We start from the raw sequence: 19,369 nt of genomic DNA on the forward strand, positions 1-19,369 counted from the left end.
AAATAAGTTTAAAGCACTTTGTAGTAAGAACTAACCTTGTAGAACTGTTTAAATCATTTAAAAGCATTTTTGTGGGCTTTTTGTATTTACCGCTTTAAGAATTCTGAGGGAGTGGTTAGAAGGGAGTTGAGGGGGAGCAGGCTTTAAATCAGCGCCAGGTTTAAAAGGAGGCCTGGTGTAGAAAGCGGGCAGCGGAGTAAGAGGGAAGCAGAGTGAGCTATTAGGGCTTAAGATCAAAAGGGCTGGGGGGAAAAAGGGCCAGGTAAGTTTGTGTTGAAATATTCAATACTACTACAGTGAATAATGGAGGGGCATGTGATGTGTTGTTTCTGTATGATGTGGGAGCTGGTGGACCCCAGGGTCCTTCCCGGTGACCACGTCTGCAGTAAGTGCAGGTTGCTGGAGGAGCTCCAGCTCAAGGTAGACGAGCTGGCCTCTGAGCTACAGACACTGAGGCTCATCAGGGGGAGAGAGGGTGCCATTGTCAATGGGGTGCAAATGACATTCACCCCCCCTAGACTGGCTAACTCTAAGGGTCAGGAACAAGAGGGGGCTGCTGAGAGGAGGAAGGGGGGTGGGGAGCGGAGGCCTCAGCCTCTCAAACTGCATAACAGGTTTGAGGTTCTTGCTTCCAGTGTGGATGAGGACGAGGGAGGTGAGGTCGGTGAGCAAACTGCACATGGTACAGTGATGCAGCAGGACATAGGCAAAGAGAAGGTGAAAAGGAACGTAGTAGTAGTTGGGGATAGTGGGGTGAAGGGTATTGACACTGTCCTTTGTCACAATGACAAAGTGCACAGAAGGGTGTGTTGTCTGCCTGGTGCTCGGGTCCAGGATGTCACATCTGGGCTGCAGAGGAACCTGGAATGGGAGGGTGAGAATCCGGTTGTTGTGGTACATGTGGGTGCCAGCGACATAGGCAAAATGCAAACTGAGGATCTGGGGAGGGAGTATGAAAAGCTGGGAATGGAATTAAAAAGTAGAACCGACAAGGTGGTTATCTCTGGGCTACTGCCTGAACCGAGTGCAGACGGGCGTAGGGTTGACAGGATTAAGGAAGTGAATGGGTGGCTCAGGGATTGGTGTGGGAGGAATGGGTTTGAATTTATGGGGCATTGGCATCAGTATTGGGGTAGGTGGGACCTGTTCGGGCGGGATGGGGTGGGTCTGAACCGTGCTGGGACTAGAGTTCTGGCGAATCGTGTAAAGAGGACTGTAGACAGGGCTTTAAACTAATTAGGAGGGGGGAGGGTGCGAGGGTAGGTGACGTTACGAGGCCTAAAGTTAAGGAGAGGGTACAGGTAAGGGTAGAGGCCGAGGATGTCCCAATAATAAAGGGAGTGGGGGGGGCGTGAGCATGGTTGGTGGCGTTCCGGCAAATAGGGTCCAGGTGAAGGCTGGGATGAAGGCACTTTATCTGAATGCACGAAGCATTCGGAACAAAGTGGATGAGCTGGTGGCGCAGATCAGCACAAATGGATATGATCTGGTGGCCATTACAGAGACGTGGCTGCAAGGTGACAGGGACTGGGAGCTGAATGTCCAGGGGTATCAAGTGTTTAGGAAGGATAGGCAGGAGGAAAAAGCAGGGGGGGGTGTAGCTCTGCTGATTAAGGATAGCATCAGGGTGGTAGCAAGGGATGATATTGGAGCCAAGGAGCAGAAAGTGGAATCGTTGTGGGTAGAGATTAGGAACAGCAAAGGGAGGAAGACGCTGGTGGGTGTCGTCTATAGGCCCCCGAATAATGATCTGGAGGTGGCGCGGGCTGTTAACGCGCAAATAAGTGCGGCGTGCAGGAATGGGACGGCCATAATTATGGGGGATTTCAATCTGCACATTGACTGGTCGACCCATGTTGGACGCGGTGAGCTCGAGGAGGAGTTCTTAGAATGCTGCCAGGATAGTTTCCTTGAACGGTGTGTGTTGGAGCCGACGAGGGAGCGAGCTATCTTGGATCTGGTGTTATATAATGAGGCGGGTAGAATTAGGGACCTTGCGGTGAAGGATCCTCTTGGGGAGAGTGATCATTGTATGGTGGAGTTTCTGGTGCAGATGGAGGAGGACAAAGTGGGTTCCCAGACACGCGTCCTTTGTTTGAACAGAGGGGAGTACGGTAGGATGAGAGAGGAATTGGCGAATGTGGACTGGGGGAGCGTGTTGGAAGGTAGGTCTGCTGAGGAGCAGGTGGAGGATCTTTAAGGAGATCTTTCTTGGTGCTCAGCAGAAATTTATTCTGATGGTCAAAAAGGACCGTAGGAGGAGAGGTAATAAGCCGTGGATAACGAAGGAGGTGAAGGAAAGTGTTAAAAGCGGAGGCGTTTAGAGTAGCTAAGAGTAGTGGGCGAGAAGAGGATTGGGAGAGGTTTAAATGTCAACAAAGATTGACAAAGAAATTGATAAAGAAGGGTAGGAGAAACTATGAAGCTGGGCTAGCACTTAATATAAACAAGGATAGCAAGAGTTTTTATAAGTATATAAAAAGGAAGAGGCTGGCTAGGGTGAACGTTGGACCCTTAGAGGATGAGAAGGGGGACTTAGTGGTAGGGGATGGGGAAATGGCTGAGGTCTTGAATAACTTTTTTGTTTCGGTCTTCACGGAGGAGGACGTGAATAATTTGCCGGGTGTTAGTGATGGAAAGGTGGTAGGACTGGAGGGTCTCAATGACATTACTGTTACTAGAGAGGCGGTGCTCGACAGACTGGAGGGGCTGATTGTGGACAAGTCCCCAGGACCGGATGGAATGCATCCGAGGGTTCTGAAAGAAATGGCGGAGGTGATAGTGGATGCCTTGGTGGTTATTTTCCAGACGTCGCTGGATTCCAGGGAAGTGCCGGAAGATTGGAAAGCGGCTAATGTTACGCCTTTGTTTAAGAAGGGTGCCAGGCAAAAGGCGGGGAATTATAGGCCGGTTAGTTTAACGTCTGTTGTAGGTAAAATGTTAGAATCTGTCATCAAGGAGGAAATAGCGAGGCATCTTGAGGGGAATTGCTTGATAGAGCAGACGCAGCACGGTTTCGTTAAGGGGAAGTCGTGTCTGACAAATTTACTGGAGTTCTATGAGGATGTGTCTAGGGCGGTGGATAGAGGAGAGCCGGTGGATGTGGTCTTTCTTGATTTTCAGAAGGCGTTTGACAAGGTACCTCACAAGGTTATTGCAGAAGGTCAGGGGACATGGAGTTGGGGGTAGGGTGTTAGCGTGGATAGAGGACTGGTTGTCAAATAGGAGGCAGAGAGTGGGGGTCAATGGGTGCTATTCGGATTGGCGGTTGGTGACTAGTGGAGTGCCCCAGGGGTCGGTGCTGGGGCCTCAGCTTTTTACCATTTATATAGATGATCTGGAAGAGGGAACCGAGTGTACGGTGTCGAAATTTGCTGATGACACCAAGATTGGTGGAACGGCAAATTGCGCGGAGGGTGTGGAGAGTCTACAGAAGGATCTAGATAGGCTGGGCGAATGGGCCAGGAAATGGCAAATGGAATTTAATGTTGGCAAGTGCGAGGTGGTCCACTTTGGTAGGAATAATGGTAGGAAGGATTATGACTTACGTGGAGAAAAACTGCAGCAGGCGACAGTGCAGAGGGACCTCGGGGTCCTTGTGCATGAGTTGCAAAAACCCAGCTTGCAGGTGCAGCAGGTGGTCAGGAAGGCGAATGGGATGCTGGCCTTCATAGTGAGGGGGATTGAATATAAAAGTAGGGAGGTCTTGCTGCAACTGTACAGGGCACTGGTGAGGCTGCAGCTGGAGTACTGTGTGCAGTTTTGGGCGCCGTACTTACGCAAGGATATTTTGGCCTTGGAGGGAGTGCAGAGGAGGTTTACTAGGCTGATGCCGGAGTTGAGGGGGTTGAGCTATGAGGAGAGGCTGAATAAACTAGGCTTGTACTCGTTAGAGTTTAGAAGAATGAGGGGAGATCTCATTGAGGCGTATAAGATGATGAATGGGATTGATAGGATAGAGGTGGAGAGACTCTTCCCGCTCAGAAAGGACAGTAGGACTAGGGGGCACAGCCTCAAGATAAAGGGGGGGCGGTTTAGAACGGAGTTGAGGAAGAATTTCTTCACTCAAAGGGTGGTGAATCTCTGAAATTCTCTGCCCGTTGAAGTGGTGGAGGCTACCTCGCTAAATATTTTTAAGACGCGGGTTGATGGGTTTTTGATGAGAGAGGAGATTAAGGGTTATGAGGAGAGGGCGGGAATATGGAACTGAGCAACGACAGATCAGCCATGATCTTATTGAATGGCGGGGCAGGCTCGAAGGGCCAGATGGCCTACTCCTGCTCCTATTTCTTATGTTCTTATGTACCTTCATTATGCACAGCTGTAGACTAGAACATGCATATGAAATTGGCTCAGTTGGCTGGATGGCTGATGTAGATCAAAGTGGAGCCAACAATACAGAGTTGGCTTCCGGTTCTGGCTGGGGTGGTTTTGGGACCTGCTTCCTTGCCCTTGGTGGAGATCATGGTGCTGTGGGTAGACCAGCCATTGGGCACAGAACTGATGATGATGACTCGACAGCTGAAATTGCACATTATTTAAAACCACAAATGTATTTCACAGTCATAGAGTCTCAGAGGTTTGCAGCATGGAAACAGGCCCTTCGACCCAACTTGTCCATGCCACCCCTTTTTTTTTAAACCCCTAAGCTAATCCCAATTGCCCGCATTTGGCCCATATCCCTCTATACCCATCAAACCCAGGTAACTGTCTAACTGCTTTTTAAAACACAAAACTGTATCTGCCTCTACTACCACCTCTAGCAACTTGTTCCAGACATAACCACTCAGTGTGAAACAATTGCCCCTCTGGACACTTTTGTATCCCTCCCTTCTCACCTTAAACCTATGCCCTCTAGTTTTACACTCCCCCACCTTTGGGAAAAAGTATTGATTATCTAGCTGATCTGTGCCCCTCATTATTTTATAGACCTCTATAAGATCACCCCTCAGCCTTCTACGCTCCAGAAAAAAAAGACCCAGTCTATCCAGCTTCTCCTTATAACTCAAACCATCAAGTCCCGGTAGTAGCATCCTAGTAAATCTTTTCTGCACTTTTCCTAGTTTAATAATATCCTTTCTATAATAGGGTGACCAGAACTGCATTCCAAGTGTGGCCTCACCAATGTCTTTAAGTTTTAAGTTTTCTTTAAGTTTAACCTCCAATTCACTAAATTTTAGTTGTTTATGAATTTTCTTAACATCCACTTGACACATTCATAGCACATTCAAATCTGAATAGTGATAAGTTGTAAACTTAGCAGATTATGGTGTCAGAACAAATGAAGATTAAAAATGAACAAAATGAAAATTTTAAGCACTGAATAAACAATTTACTATCCGTTTTATTTGGGTCCATCTGGCCTTTGAAATCTTTTCTGGGTCCGCAATTTAATTTATCACCATAAGCTGTTTTAGAGGAAAGAATTATTAAAAATTGATTTCCTCTCAAATTTGAAGAAAATCATTAAACAATCATACTGTTTTATCAAAAATCAAGTCCAGATATGGTTATGCATTGCATCAGGATATATATTAAAGAGTCTTAATAATGACTTCAGCAATGTTAATAAGTTTGTTATATTGCATACAATGATAATAGAATGCTCATAGCATTTACTTCAAAATTAGACTTAAGTCAACTATAATTCTTAAGCAAATTTCAAGACAGTTTATGATTTACAGCCTAAAAACAGAAGCAAGAGAAAGCCTTTTAGCCATTGAGTCTGCTATTCAATATGATTATGGTCGTTTTTATACCCAACATCACCTTCCTGCACTACCCCCATATCCGTATATTACCAATTTCCAAAAATCTATCAGTCTCTTCTCGAATATGCTCAACAGCCTTTTGTGTCACAGAGGTCAGGAATTTACCACCATTTTAAACGGGAAAATGCTATAAAATTGTGCGTAAAGTGGCTATTGTGAATGGCGTCAGTTTTCATGATCGGTGGGATTTTACGACAGTCAGATTTCCGGCGCAGTCAGTTTTTCACTGGAAATGGGCGATAGACTGGTTAATTTATTGAAATTTATTTAAATGCTGATTTTAATGCGTTTAGTGAGGCTGGTGGTCAATCAACCAGGCTGACTTGCCTTTATAGCTTCACCAGGAGAGGTTCTCACTGGCGAGGAAACCTCCTGTTCCCCATGAACGTGGAACAGTCTTGTTGGCCTTGCCAGGGAAACCAGAGGTCACTGAGGCCCTCTGGGAGCCTGAGGGCAAGGCAGGGGTGTCCCTTGGGCATTCCCAGACTGCTGTTACCATCCTGGCACCATGGCAATGCCAGCCTGGTACTTGGTAATGCCCACTTGGTAGTGCCAGGGGGTGGCACTAATGGGGACGGAGCCAGGGGATGGGCCTGTGGGTGGGGGGACATGAGTGGGTGTGAAGTTGTACGAATGAAGTAATGGCATGAAGGGAAAATTGGTCAACTACTTGGTAAGAAAAACCAACTCCGCATAACCTAAGACACGAAAAAGACTGGAAAAGGTCAAGACCTGATAAGGCTGACTCCGCATAACCTAGGGCTGAATGAGTACAACAAGATAAGGTCAGGGATGAATGAGTCACTGACCTTCTTCTGTTCTATCAAAGGGCAAGATAAAGGTATGACTGATGAGACAAAGAGTTCTAGGAGGTCAGCAGGTTGTACCACGATTTATGACATTGCTTATGATGCTACTACTGATCGAATTCCTGAATAAGCTCTGGTCACGCAAACTGATATAATTATGTATAAATATTGAACTGATTCCTTATGCAAACGCGGACTTGAGAAGGAATTAACAAGTTGTAACGATGGCTCTCCAAATTCAAGTTTTTGCCAATACTGCACGCTGTCCTTCGGAAAGAAAGTTATTTTGTCAGAACGAACTTTGTTGAGTCTTTTTACCACAGTCAAGAAGCAGGAAAATTTCCACTTCAACATGGGAAGGAGGGCCTACTGCCAGCCTGCATTTGATTGGTGGGGGAGGGAGGGCCCGCTGCCACTCTGCATGCGATCGATGAGGGACAGGGTGTTGCGATTGGTGAGGGAGGGAGATCTCTGCAATCAGTCAGGGTGGTAAAGGGGTCATGATTGGTCTGGGCAGTGGGGTCGTTGGGGTTGCATCTCAGGTCATGGGCCCCGTGATTGTCCACAGTGGGGGAGCTGGTTGAGGCTGTCTGCAGCAGCAGGAGCCTGACGGCTCTTACTCTGTCAGACTCCTGCTGCTGCACACTCTCTCTCGCTACAGGCTGTCAGGTGCATTAAGCCCCACCCACAGCTTCTCTGGCCAAAAACAGACTAGTCCAAAATTTTGCAAACAGAATACATAAGATTGCACCTGAAGACGTGGCCAAAAAACAGATCTGGAACTCTTTCAGTTTCACACCTGCCTGGCACTTTGAAAAAGTCTCGTAAAATTCCACCCAGAATTTCTAAGATCCGCAAGAAATTTCTCCCAATCCTATTCCAAAATTGCTGACCATTTATTCTGAGACTGTGATCCCCAGTTCTGAAAATCCCAGCCAGGGAAATGTCCTTCCAGAATTTACCCTAAGGGGCCTTCTTCCCGCTCAGAAAGGACAGTAGGACTAGAGGGCACAGCCTCAAGATAAAGGTGGGGGGGGGGGGTGGTGGTTTAGAACGGAGTGGAGGAGGAACTTCTTCACTCAAAGGGTGGTGAATCTCTGGAATTCTCTGCCCGTTGAAGTGATGGAGGCTGCCTCGCTAAATATATTTAAGACGCGGGTTGATAGGTTTTTGATAGGCGAGGGGATTAAGGGTTATGGGGAGAGGGCGGGAATGTGGAACTGAGACACGACAGATCAGCCATGATCTTATTGAATGGCGGGGCAGGCTCGAAGGGCTAGATAGCCTACTCCTGCTCCTATTTCTTATGTTCTTAAAGAATAGTACATGTTTCAGTTAAATCACCTCTCATTCTTCTAAATTCCAGAGAATCTAATCCCATCTATTACATCTCTTTCACCTGAATTCCAACTAATCTCTGCCAATGTTTATACCCCATTAATCTTTCCTATTCTAATTACCTCTTCCTACCCTACCCCATTATCCCACTATTACCTCTCTTTCATATATGCATCAATCCTCCTGCCACACGAGTCAATGCAACATGTGTTCCAACCACTATGTGGCAGTGAGTTCCACAATCTTTTTGTAAAGCATTCTATTCACAAATAAAATCAAAATAATTTACAGCTAAAATAACTGCAGCAGGTTTGTGATTTAGCAAACTTAAGACTATTTTTGCAACTACCAATATGAAAATGTCACCTCTGGATGTATATGTAACTGTAGATTGCCATTTAACTTGACCACCATGTTTTCGGAGTATCATGCTTATTTTGTTGAGGCTTAATGATATCTAAAACAAAGGGTGCAATCTTACCAGCTTATCACACTGGTTGATGGGCAGGGCAAACCTGTAAGATTGTGAAAAAAAACGAAAAACCAGATTCGCGCACACTTTCTTGCCTCTTGCAATCTTACAGGCACTGAGTTGCTGGCTTGATCAGCTTCACATCTGGGGGAGGGGACGAGGCTGATCATAATATTTAAATTTGTATTTAAATATTACAAGTGAGCCCAGGATGCAATCGTCTGGGTTCACTTGCCTTAATGGACTCAATGGTGGAGTTCCTCACTGGGGAGGATCATGGATGGTCCCCATCAACTAGGACTGGGCGGGATTGGAGGCCATTGAAGTCCCCTGGGAGGTCGGGGGGAACAGTGCCAGCTTAGGACCCTGGCACTGCTCGCCTGGCACTGCCCACCAAGCAATGCCAAGGGTCAGGGTGAGCCTGAAAGGGAGGCCGGGGGGAGCTGCACACTCTGCATCAGGAAACAGGGTGGAAAATGGAGGTCAGTGGCTGGGAGAGGACGGGTGGTTGGTGGGGGGGTGAGCAGCAGGGGGAGTGACAGATCTCTCAGTGTACTGTCTGAGCTTGCACAGTACACTGAGAGATCGACACAAACACAACAGCACACACTAATGTGGGCAGCTCGCTTTCTGATGAGAACAGGCTTTGTCCATTCCCTCTACTGGCGTGAATCACACTTTGCCTCTTTTTTTGCACTAAGTACATAAGATTCCGCTTGAAACCTTACCAAACAAAATGGGTGCAATTCTCCCATTTTCATGCTTGTTCTGCACTTTTTGGTGAGATAGCCCCCAAGACTTTTTACTGATTTACTCCAAATTAACTGTCCTGGGGGTTCTAGGTTTCTCCTTGATTATCTCAAGATGCAAAATAATTTTAAAAAACTGCCTTTCTAAATCATGTGTAAAAACTAACTTTAAAAAGTCCTTAAAGATCATGAACAATGTTGTACACCCGTTTCTTGCCATTACGTGGCATAATATGATTTAATTCCAATCTGAAACAGAATATCCAGGAGAGGGCTCTGCTTTGTTGAAATACTACCATTTTTTAATAACCATATTCATCATATGTACGAAGCATAAAAAAGTCACAATGAAAATGAGGCAGATGATTTAAATGCAGGAATGAACAGACTTCAAGATGATGATGTGTTATGGAGTGGCCAGGTTTCTGGAGAAATTAGGAAATCACAAAAATAAATTGTTCAATGTTTGCCCTAAGATGAAACGAAAAGAACTGAATATATAGACACGTGCACACACTCATACTCACTTTAGTTACATCATGAAAGAACTGCCGACTATCTCCAAGATTAGTTGCGGAGACCACAGGTGCACTTGATGCTAGAGCACCATCTACAACATTCGGATACTTGATTCTCATGTAAGCACTTAACATTCCTCCATAACTGGGAAAGAGAATTAGAAGATAATGTCAGATCTGCATTTTTTGGAACATTGCTGACATTTTCATTTAATCAAGGTGAAAAATATCAATGTTGCAAAGCAAAACACTTCATTATTTTGCATTTGATGTAAACAGATGAAACTGCCAAGTCAGATTTACTACAGGCCAGATGTTTAACCTCCAAACTCAAAACACTCTTCTGCCCAAGTGTGAATTGTCTTCATTCTCAAATGCATTCCTCATTATTTTTCTGGATGAGACTGACGCCAATGACTTATCCATTAGGTAATGTGATACTGGAGGCTTTATCACAGGAAATACAGTTAAGCAGGAAACTACAACGGGTTGTGAACATAGCCCAGTCCACCATGCAAACCTGCTTCTCATCCATTAACTCCATCTACACTTCCTCCTTCTTGGAAAAGCAGCCAGCATAATCAAGGACCTCACACATCCCGGCCATACCCTCTTCCACCTTCTTCCACCAGGAAAACGATAGAGGTCTGAACCCATGTACCGACCAACTCAAGAACAGCTTCTTCCCTGCTGCCATCAGACTTTTGAATGGTCCTATAACAGGTTAAGCTGACTTTTCTCTTCATCCTATTGGTAATTGCAAATACTATATCCTGCACCCTATCCTTTCCTTCTCTCCTATGTCCTCTGCAAACGGTATGTTTTGTCTGTACAGTGTGCAAGAAACAATCCTTTTCACTGTATCCCAATATATGTGACAACTAGAAATGAATTCAATTCAGTACAGCGCTGCTGAAAAGCTCCTATCTGTAAATTCTAGGTGCAAACCGCATGTTTGGAAGCAGCTCAACTGAATGAATGAAGAAACATAGGTCTGCTATAACTCGTGTCTAAGTAGAAAGATGTATTTTTCGCCAAGGAATCCTTTGACAATAAGTTTCAAGATTTGACTTCACCACCCAGAGATTCTATTCCATTTATTATGATCCTTTACTCACTACCTCACTTCTTAAATTATCTGAATTATATTGCATTTAGGGCAACTAAATATACATTTAAAAAATAAATATATATTTAGGGCAACTGTTGTTGGGCCAAGGGACTTTATAAGGTTATATTGGCACTATAACATATTAATAACTCAGAAACTGGCATGAGTGATCTGCAATTCAACAGAAGGAGTGAGTGAAAGGACAGGAAATGAAAAAATGCAGCCAAATCATGACTTGTAACTTAGTTACACAGGGACTGGTACCTTACTGCATCTGCTCACAGGCAGCTCATGCAGTAGCAAAAGGCATTTACCACATCCTTTGAATTCACTGTGAGCTGTCTGCAAGAACTGGAAGATGGTGCACAGAAATGCATCTCCCACATGAAATGCAAACTCATAAGGCAGCTACATGGAAAGAGCTGACTTCATTGAAATCTGCAAGACCAGGTGATGGAATCATGGTAATGGAAAGAACAACCTTTTCCCACCAGATGACTGTGATATTTATGTATTTATTTATGGGATGTGGGCATCAGTAGCAAGGCAAGGATTTATTGCCTAACTGCCCAGGGGTGGTCGTGCACCAACTTATCGAAAAACTGCTGATAGTGTGGTGAAGGTACTCACACAGAGCTATTAGATATGAGCTCTAGGATCTCATTCAATAACAATGAAGGAGCAGTGATATATTTCGAGGCCCGGATGGTTTGTGACTTGGAGGCAATCATGGAGATGGGGATATTCCCATTCATGATGTGCCTCGTTTTAGGTGTTAAGAGTTTCTGCCTTTACATAAGAAATAGGAGCAGGAGTAGGCCATCTAGCCCCTCGAGCCTGCCCTGCCATTCAATAAGATCATGGCTGATCTGTCGTGGCTCAGTTCCACATTCCCGCCCTCTCCCCATAACCCTTAATCCCCTCGCTTATCAAAAACCCATCAACCTGCGTCTTAAGAATACTTAGCGAGGCAGCCTCCACCACCTCAACGGGCCGAGAATTCCAGAGATTCACCACCCTTTGAGTGAAGAAGTTACTCCTCAACTCCGTTCTAAACCGCCACCCCACCCCCCGCCTTTATCTTGAGGCTGTGCCCCCTAGTCCTACTGTCCTTTCTGAGCGGGAAGAGTCTCTCCACCTCTATCCTATCAATCCCATTCATCATCTTATACGTCTCAATGAGATCTCCCCTCATTCTTCTAAACTCTAACGAGTACAAGCCTAGTTTATTCAGCCTCTCCTCATAGCTCAACCCCTTCAACTCCGCCATCAGCCTAGTAAACTTCCTCTGCACTCCCTCCAAGGCCAAAATATCCTTGCGTAAGTACGGCGACCAAAACTGCACACAGTACTCCAGCTGCGGCCTCACCAATGCCCTATACAGCCGCAGCAAGACCTCCCTACTTTTATATTCAATCCCACTCGCTATGAAGGCCAGCATCCCATTAGCCTTCCTGACCACCTGCTGCACCTGCAGGCTGGGTTTTTGAGACTCATGCACAAGGACCCCGAGGTCCCTCTGCACCGTCGCCTGCTGCAGTTTTTCGCCACGTAAGTAATAGTCCTTCCTACCATTACTCCTACCAAAGTGGACCACCTCGCACTTGCCAACATTAAATTCCATTTGCCAGTTCCTGGCCCATTCGCCCAGCCTATCTAGCTCCTTCTGCAGACTCTCCACACCCTCCGCGCAATTTGCCATTCCACCAATCTTGGTGTCATCAGCAAATTTCGACACGCATGTCATGTCCAAATGCAGCACTTAGGTCAATGTTGGGTGGTCTATCCAGTTTCAGTTTTATTATAGTTTTCATAGCTGTTTGATTAAACTGAAAGGCCCGCTACTCCATTTCAGGGAGCAGTTAAGAGTCAACCACATTGCTGTGAATCTGGACAGGTCAGACTGGCAAGTTTTCTTCCTAAAGGGCACTGGTGAAACAAAGGGGTTTTTATAACAACCTTTCATTTTCATGATCACCATTACTGATTCCAACTTATTTTGGATTTAATTAATTAGGTAATCAGACTCTCCCAAAAGCCATGATGGGACTTGAACACAAATCTCTGGATTTCTAGGTCAATAGCATAATCCATATATGCTACAGCACCCTGAGACCTTAGGCATCCAGTTACCGGATTTGAAACATGGGTGAATATTTCAAGAGTCATGACAGCAGGCTTTATCTGCAGCAGGGACTCTGCATGGGCTGTTGTTATGCTGGTTGCTGGAAGTGACATGGTAGATGCATCCAATGAGGCAGCTTTCCTCTTGAGTGTCTGCATATCCTGTCACTCCAGCTAAGGCCCTTAAAAAGATTCAGAACAGGCAGACACTAGGGATGATCTTGACTAGAGGGAATGCATAGTATGTTCAATGGAAACAATATGACAACCACAGCATGGTTTGTCCATTACTAGACAAAATTCTAAATTACATTGTACCAATGTACAATGTTAGCGATGGAAAGATGGTAGGACAGGAGGGTCTTAATGACATTATTGTTACTAGAGAGGCGGTGCTCGACAGACTGGAGGGACTGATTGTGGACAAGTCCCCAGGACCGGATGGAATGCATCCAAGGGTTCTGAAAGAAATGGCGGAGGTGATAGTGGATGCCTTGGTGGTTATTTTCCAAACGTCGCTGGATTCCGGGGAAGTGCCGGAAGTTTGGAAAATGGCTAATGTTACGCCGTTGTTTAAGAAGGGTGCCAGGCAAAAGGCAGGGAATTATAGGCTGGTTAGTTTAATGTCTGTTGTAGGTAAAATGTTAGAATCCGTCATCAAGGAGGAAATAGCGAGGCATCTTGAGGGGAATTGCTTGATAGAGCAGACGCAGCACGGTTTCGCTAAGGGGAAGTCGTGTCTGACAAATTTACTGGAGCTCTATGAGGATGTGTCTAGGGTGGTGGATAGAGGACAGCCGGTGGATGTGGTCTTTCTTGATTTTCAGAAGGCGTTTGACAAGGTACCTCACAAGAGGTTATTGCAGAAGGGGGCATGGAGTTGGGGGTAGGGTGTTAGCGTGGATAGAGGATTGGCTGTCAAATAGGAGGCAGAGAGTGGGAGTCAATGGGTACTATTCAGATTGGTGGTTGGTGACTAGTGGAGTGCCCCAGGGGTCAGTGCTGGGGCCTCAGCTATTTACCATTTATACAAATGATCTGGAGGAGGGAACCAAGTGTATGGTGTCAGAATTTGCTGATGACACCAAGATTGGTGGAACGGCAAATTGCGCGGAGAGCGTGGAGAGTCTGCAGCAGGATCTAAATAGGCTGGGCGAATGGGCCAGGAACTGGCAAATGGAATTTAATGTTGGCAAGTGCGAGGTGGTCCACTTTGGTAGGAATAATGGTAGGAAGGACTATTACTTACGTGGAGAAAAACTGCAGCAGGCGACGGTGCAGAGGGACCTCGGGGTCCTTGTGCATGAGTCTCAAAAACCCAGCCTGCAGGTGCAGCAGGTGGTCAGGAAGGCTAATGGGATGCTGGCCTTCATAGCGAGGGGGATTGAATATAAAAGTAGGGAGGTCTTGCTGCAGCTGTATAGGGCACTGGTGAGGCCGCAGCTGGAGTACTGTGTGCAGTTTTGGTCGCCGCACTTACGCAAGGATATTTTGGCCTTGGAGGGAGTGCAGAGGAGGTTTACTCGGCTGATGCGGGAGTTGAGGGGGTTGAGCTATGAGGAGAGGCTGAATAAACTAGGCTTGTACTCGTTAGAGTTTAGAAGAATGAGGGGAGATCTCATTGAGACGTATAAGATGACGAATGGGATGGATAGGATAGAGGTCTTCCCGCTCAGAAAGGACAGTAGGACTAGAGGGGACAGCCTCAAGATAAAGGGGGGGTGGGGTGGCGGTTTAGAACGGAGTTGAGGAGGAACTTCTTCACTCAAAGGGTGGTGAATCTCTGGAATTCTCTGCCCGTTGAAGTAGTGGAGGCTGCCTCGCTAAATATTTTTAAGACGCGGGTTGATGGGTTTTTGATAAGCGAGGGGATTAAGGGTTATGAGGAGAGGGCGGGAAAGTGGAACTGAGCCACGACAGATCAGCCATGATCTTATTGAATGGCGGGGCAGGCTCGAAGGGCTAGATGGCCTACTCCTGCTCCTATTTCTTATGTTCTTATGTTCAATGCCCTCCTATATCACACTGTATTTTTCCTCCTGTTCCCTTTGTGACTGTTTATCTTCCTGCTGTATGCTCACTCAAAAATTGTGCAGCATATAACAGTATGACTTTGCAACATGCTGTTGGAATGTTGGGATGCACTCTGCTTGAGCAGACCAAAATGGTTGCTTCAATATCACTTTGATGTGCTGCTTGCGAATATTGTAACTGTAGGTTAGTAGTTCACAAGGCTACCTTCATTTCACTTGTCTTGAAAAAGGAATGCCACACAGATAGTGCGTACAAAGCAAAATATGGGAGAAGAAAAAGTTCCATTATTGTCAAAAAAAATGCAGCATTACAAATCAATGGGTATATTTACCTGCCACCAAATGCAATGACAGAACAATTATTTGCATTATGGTCAACTTTCAGTTGCGTAATTAGAATCACGAAATCTGCCACAGCTTGTTCTATTGTCAAAAATTCAATATTTGACTTTTCATACGATTTCTTCCCAAAAGGAAGGGATTTGCCATAGTATCGCTGCAGGAAAAAGATAGAAAATCTTAACGAAATTATTTTATGAATGTGGCTTCTGTACTGTATGATCTGATTTAACTATACAAGTCAGCCTCGAATTTCAAATAATTAATTAAAGGGAAATTATACATTACAATATAGAAAACTACCAAGGACACAGCCTTTAAAATTAAACAGCTACTGTTAGCAAAATTAATTAATAAACTAATTCAGCTATTTGAGGGATGCTACAGCAAATTAATAACTGTAGTTTAGCCCAGCTTACATGCTCATATATAAGGCAACGTTTTGTTGATCTAGAATCAGAACTTCTTCCCCCTCCCCTTCCAAAGCAATAACCTATATGTATGACCAAGTGCCTGTGAACATTAATATGCAAGAAATACAGCTTTAAGCGTTGAAAATTTTCTAGATTGACCACTGAAGTTGTCAATAAGTGCTATAAGTAATAATGTCACCACAATTGTTTATTTCAGTATCATCTCAGTACAGGGAGTTCTTACTTAAAGTTGTGTTGTGTTCCTGGAAATCACAATTTTAATAGAAGTAACTTTAAGTGAATCTTGAATTTACGATATAATATACAATATCATGTAAAATGCTTAGAATTACTGTACACTCACCTACAGCATTACAAAGTACTTTCAGATGGACCAGGCGTCGTATATGGTAGAAGTTGATTGATATAAGTAGCAGCTGGAATCCAAGGATTACATACACTGACCAACTTCTGCCAATAGAAGGAGCCCAGGACCTCAGTGCAAAATCAGCAGTGGAGCCAGGAGCAAAGACACCAAAGAGGAAGTTTGTGGCAAATGATGTGAAAGTGAAACTGACACAGTTAAATTGATATATTAATATTACTTTATTAATGCTGTTAAAGTGAAACAACATTAATTGAGTCAATATTAATCGGGGACTTACTGTTGATAATACCATTCCAGAGCAGGCCTATTTTAAGAGTAGACACTGTCATATCAGCAAACAACAAATCCTATTTTCTTTCTTGCACAGACCAAGGTGGCTGTGCAACTTCATTTGTTGGCATTCTTGGTTCAGGTACTAATACATACACCCTTTTTGGCTTTTGTCTAGCTATTTCTTGTATGTTAAACCCATCTGGTTCACTGACATCCTTTAGGGAAGGAAATCTGCCATCCTTACCTGGTCTGGCCTATATCTGACTCCAGAGCCATAGCAATGTGGTTGACTCTTAACTGCCCTCGGGCAATTAGGGATGAGCAAAAAGTGCTGGCCAACTAGCAACACCCATGTCGAATGAATTAATAAAAAAAATCAAAAAAATTCCCTCCAACACTTTACAAAGTGAAATATGATCTTACATACAGCACATCTTAATACATTTGCAGAAGGCTCTACCATATTTATCTTAAGAAATAGGAACAGGGGGCGGCCATTTGGTCCCTTCAAGCTTACTCAGCTATTCAATAAATTTATAGCTGCTCCGTTTGAGGTCTCAACTTCACTTTCTTGTAGCCCCCATAACCCTTCATTCTTTTGTGGATTAAAACTCTGCTTCAGCTCAGGCTTTAATATACTCAATGGCACAGCTTGCATTGATCTCTGGTACAATTAATTGCACAGTTTAATGACTCTCAGTGAGATTTAAATGGGAGGCTCCTTATTCTGAAACTATGCACCTTAAATTCTAAATTCTCTCACGACAGGGAACATTCTCTCAGCACTTCTTCTGTCAAGTCCCCTTAGAATCTTATTTGTTTCAATAAGAGCATGTCTCAATTTTTTGAACTTTAGTGAACAAAGGCCCAAATTGCTCAACTTTTCCTCAGAAGCTAACCCCTTCATTCCAGGAATCAACTTAGGAACCTTCTCTAAACTGTTTTCAATGCAAATACATCCCTCCTTAAAAAGGAAAACTAAAACTGTAAACAGTACTCTTAAGCGTGATTCCGCCATTGCCTTGTACACTTGTAGCAAGACTTGTATAAAATCAAACACTGTGATTGCCAGAAATCTGAAATAAAAATAGGAAGTGCTGGAAATACTCAGCACGTCCGGCAGCATTGTTGGAGAGGGAACTAGAATTAACATTGAGTCCAAAGATCTGCTGAGTTTTTTCAGCAATTTTTGCTTTTATTCTTTACTTTTGTACTTTATCTCCCTTGCAAAAAAGGTCAATGTCCTATTTGCCTTTCTGGTTGCTTACTGTACCTGTATGCTAACATTTTGTGATTCGAGTACAAGGACACCTAAACCTTTTATCCCTTATCATCTCCTTGAAAATGCTAACATTTTCTCCAGAACATGCCTGTGAACCATGAAACAATTTTCTTAACAGATAAGCAGTATCCATAGACAATAGCAATTTACTGTATTCACCTTTTTTTAATTTTAGAAAAGTACAATCCTTCATTCAATCGCTTTCATATCCAAGCTGCATTTATAATTCTAATTGTGTGCTTTGAAGTTTTGTTGGACCTACAAAATTCACATCACATGTCACAATTTTTTAAAAATCTCTGAAGATCTTAGGAACTGGGAGTAAACTCCTGAGTTAGATCTCTTGACCTTCTGAAGTTTGAGTCTGGAATGGAGGACACCTACAGGAAATGATACTTAGCAAAGATTGGAAGAAAATAGCAATATGCTTTTCAAAACTAACAGAATATGGCAATCCAGTGTTATGCCCATATTAATAAATCAACAGTAACAGATAAAACTCAGGGAATATTTCCAAATTAACCTAGGATGAAATAGCACTGGCTGGGTTTCAAGTAAGTAATTACAGAGTTACAAACAGAATGACAATCCAACTCAATTGCCATTCCACCGAGGTTATGGCCCATGGTCTGAAAATGCAGAATCCAGAAATTGGATACAAAGAGAAAATCAATTTTCACTTGGTAATCATCATTTAATAAATCAGCAAGTTCTTTACCAAGAAGAAGAAAACAGAAAACTTTACAAAATTCCGGGCATAAGTCTGGGTAATGAAGCCTTGCAAAATTCACACAATTCTCCTTTTCTGTTTTCAAAGATGACTGAAGTGCAGTAACTGGAGACTAGAGGGAGTTTGCTGCAAATCATTCTGCAGCTAAGTAAGATAATTTGCAAGGAGCATAGCCTCATAAAATTCACTCTAACACATAATTCTAGGTGAATGGTACAACTTATCTGTGCAACAATATAAATGAACTACAGTATTGTATATACAGAAGTATTTCCAACGTAGAAATTGCCTTGCTTTTTTCTATTTAGTGTCCAACAGTTCCTTTAGATTAATTAATACAGGGTGGACTCTAGGCATTCAGCATAAGCTTGCCTGGTCAACATCCAACACAGTAGCTTTTGTTAGTCTTGCCAGGTGAAAAAACATTAAAAATAATTCAAGGTTAATTTTGAATCAGTCACTAAAATTCACTTCTAATGAAATAATGAACTTACATGTTCAGCAAAAATGACCATAGCCTGTTGCTCTGATGCTAATTCAATGATAAACCTGGAGCTATTGGCAAAGTCCCATATATCACCTTCATTTCCAGTATACAGGAATATTGGTCCAAAGTTCTTGACCCAGAACTGATCTGCAATAATTAAAAAAAAAGTTTTGCATTTTTTTAAAGGAGAAATAATATGGAATTGAGTATATAATTAAAAAGAGAGAAGCAGAATAGCCCAGTAAAGTACTCGTGAAAATAAAATGCTCAAGAAAAATCAGACTGGCAGTAATAACCTGGATGAGGAGTTCTTTCTAATGCTTTCAAAATAGTTTCTTAGAGCAGCACATTCTGGAACCAACCACGGAGCAGTTTATTTCAGGCTTAGTTTTGGGTAATAAGACAGGATTCATTAATGACCTTAGAGTAAAAGCATCTGTTGGTAGCAGCAACCATGATATGATTGAATTTTATATCCAGTTTGAAAGGAGAAGTTTAGTATTTTAAACTTAAACAAGGGCAACTGTATGGG

At 43.7% G+C, this 19,369-nt stretch overlaps 1 protein-coding gene across 1 annotated transcript in view; it reads right to left on the reverse strand.

Annotated features, from left to right (window-relative positions):
• The window catches only part of LOC145358437 (dipeptidyl peptidase 2-like), a 70,807-nt gene that overhangs the window by 32,078 nt on the left and 19,360 nt on the right, over window positions 1-19,369 (reverse strand). The window contains exons 2-4 of the mRNA XM_080212519.1: window positions 18,845-18,984; window positions 15,258-15,421; window positions 9,667-9,802 (exon numbers count right to left, since the gene is read on the reverse strand). Coding sequence (XP_080068645.1) covers window positions 9,667-9,802; window positions 15,258-15,421; window positions 18,845-18,984 — 440 coding nt within the window. The remainder of the gene's footprint in view (window positions 1-9,666; window positions 9,803-15,257; window positions 15,422-18,844; window positions 18,985-19,369) is intronic.

This window comes from Carcharhinus amblyrhynchos, chromosome 25 (genome assembly GCF_965287045.1).
Source record: "Carcharhinus amblyrhynchos chromosome 25, sCarAmb.v2.hapA, whole genome shotgun sequence".
NCBI lineage: Eukaryota > Metazoa > Chordata > Chondrichthyes > Carcharhiniformes > Carcharhinidae > Carcharhinus > Carcharhinus amblyrhynchos.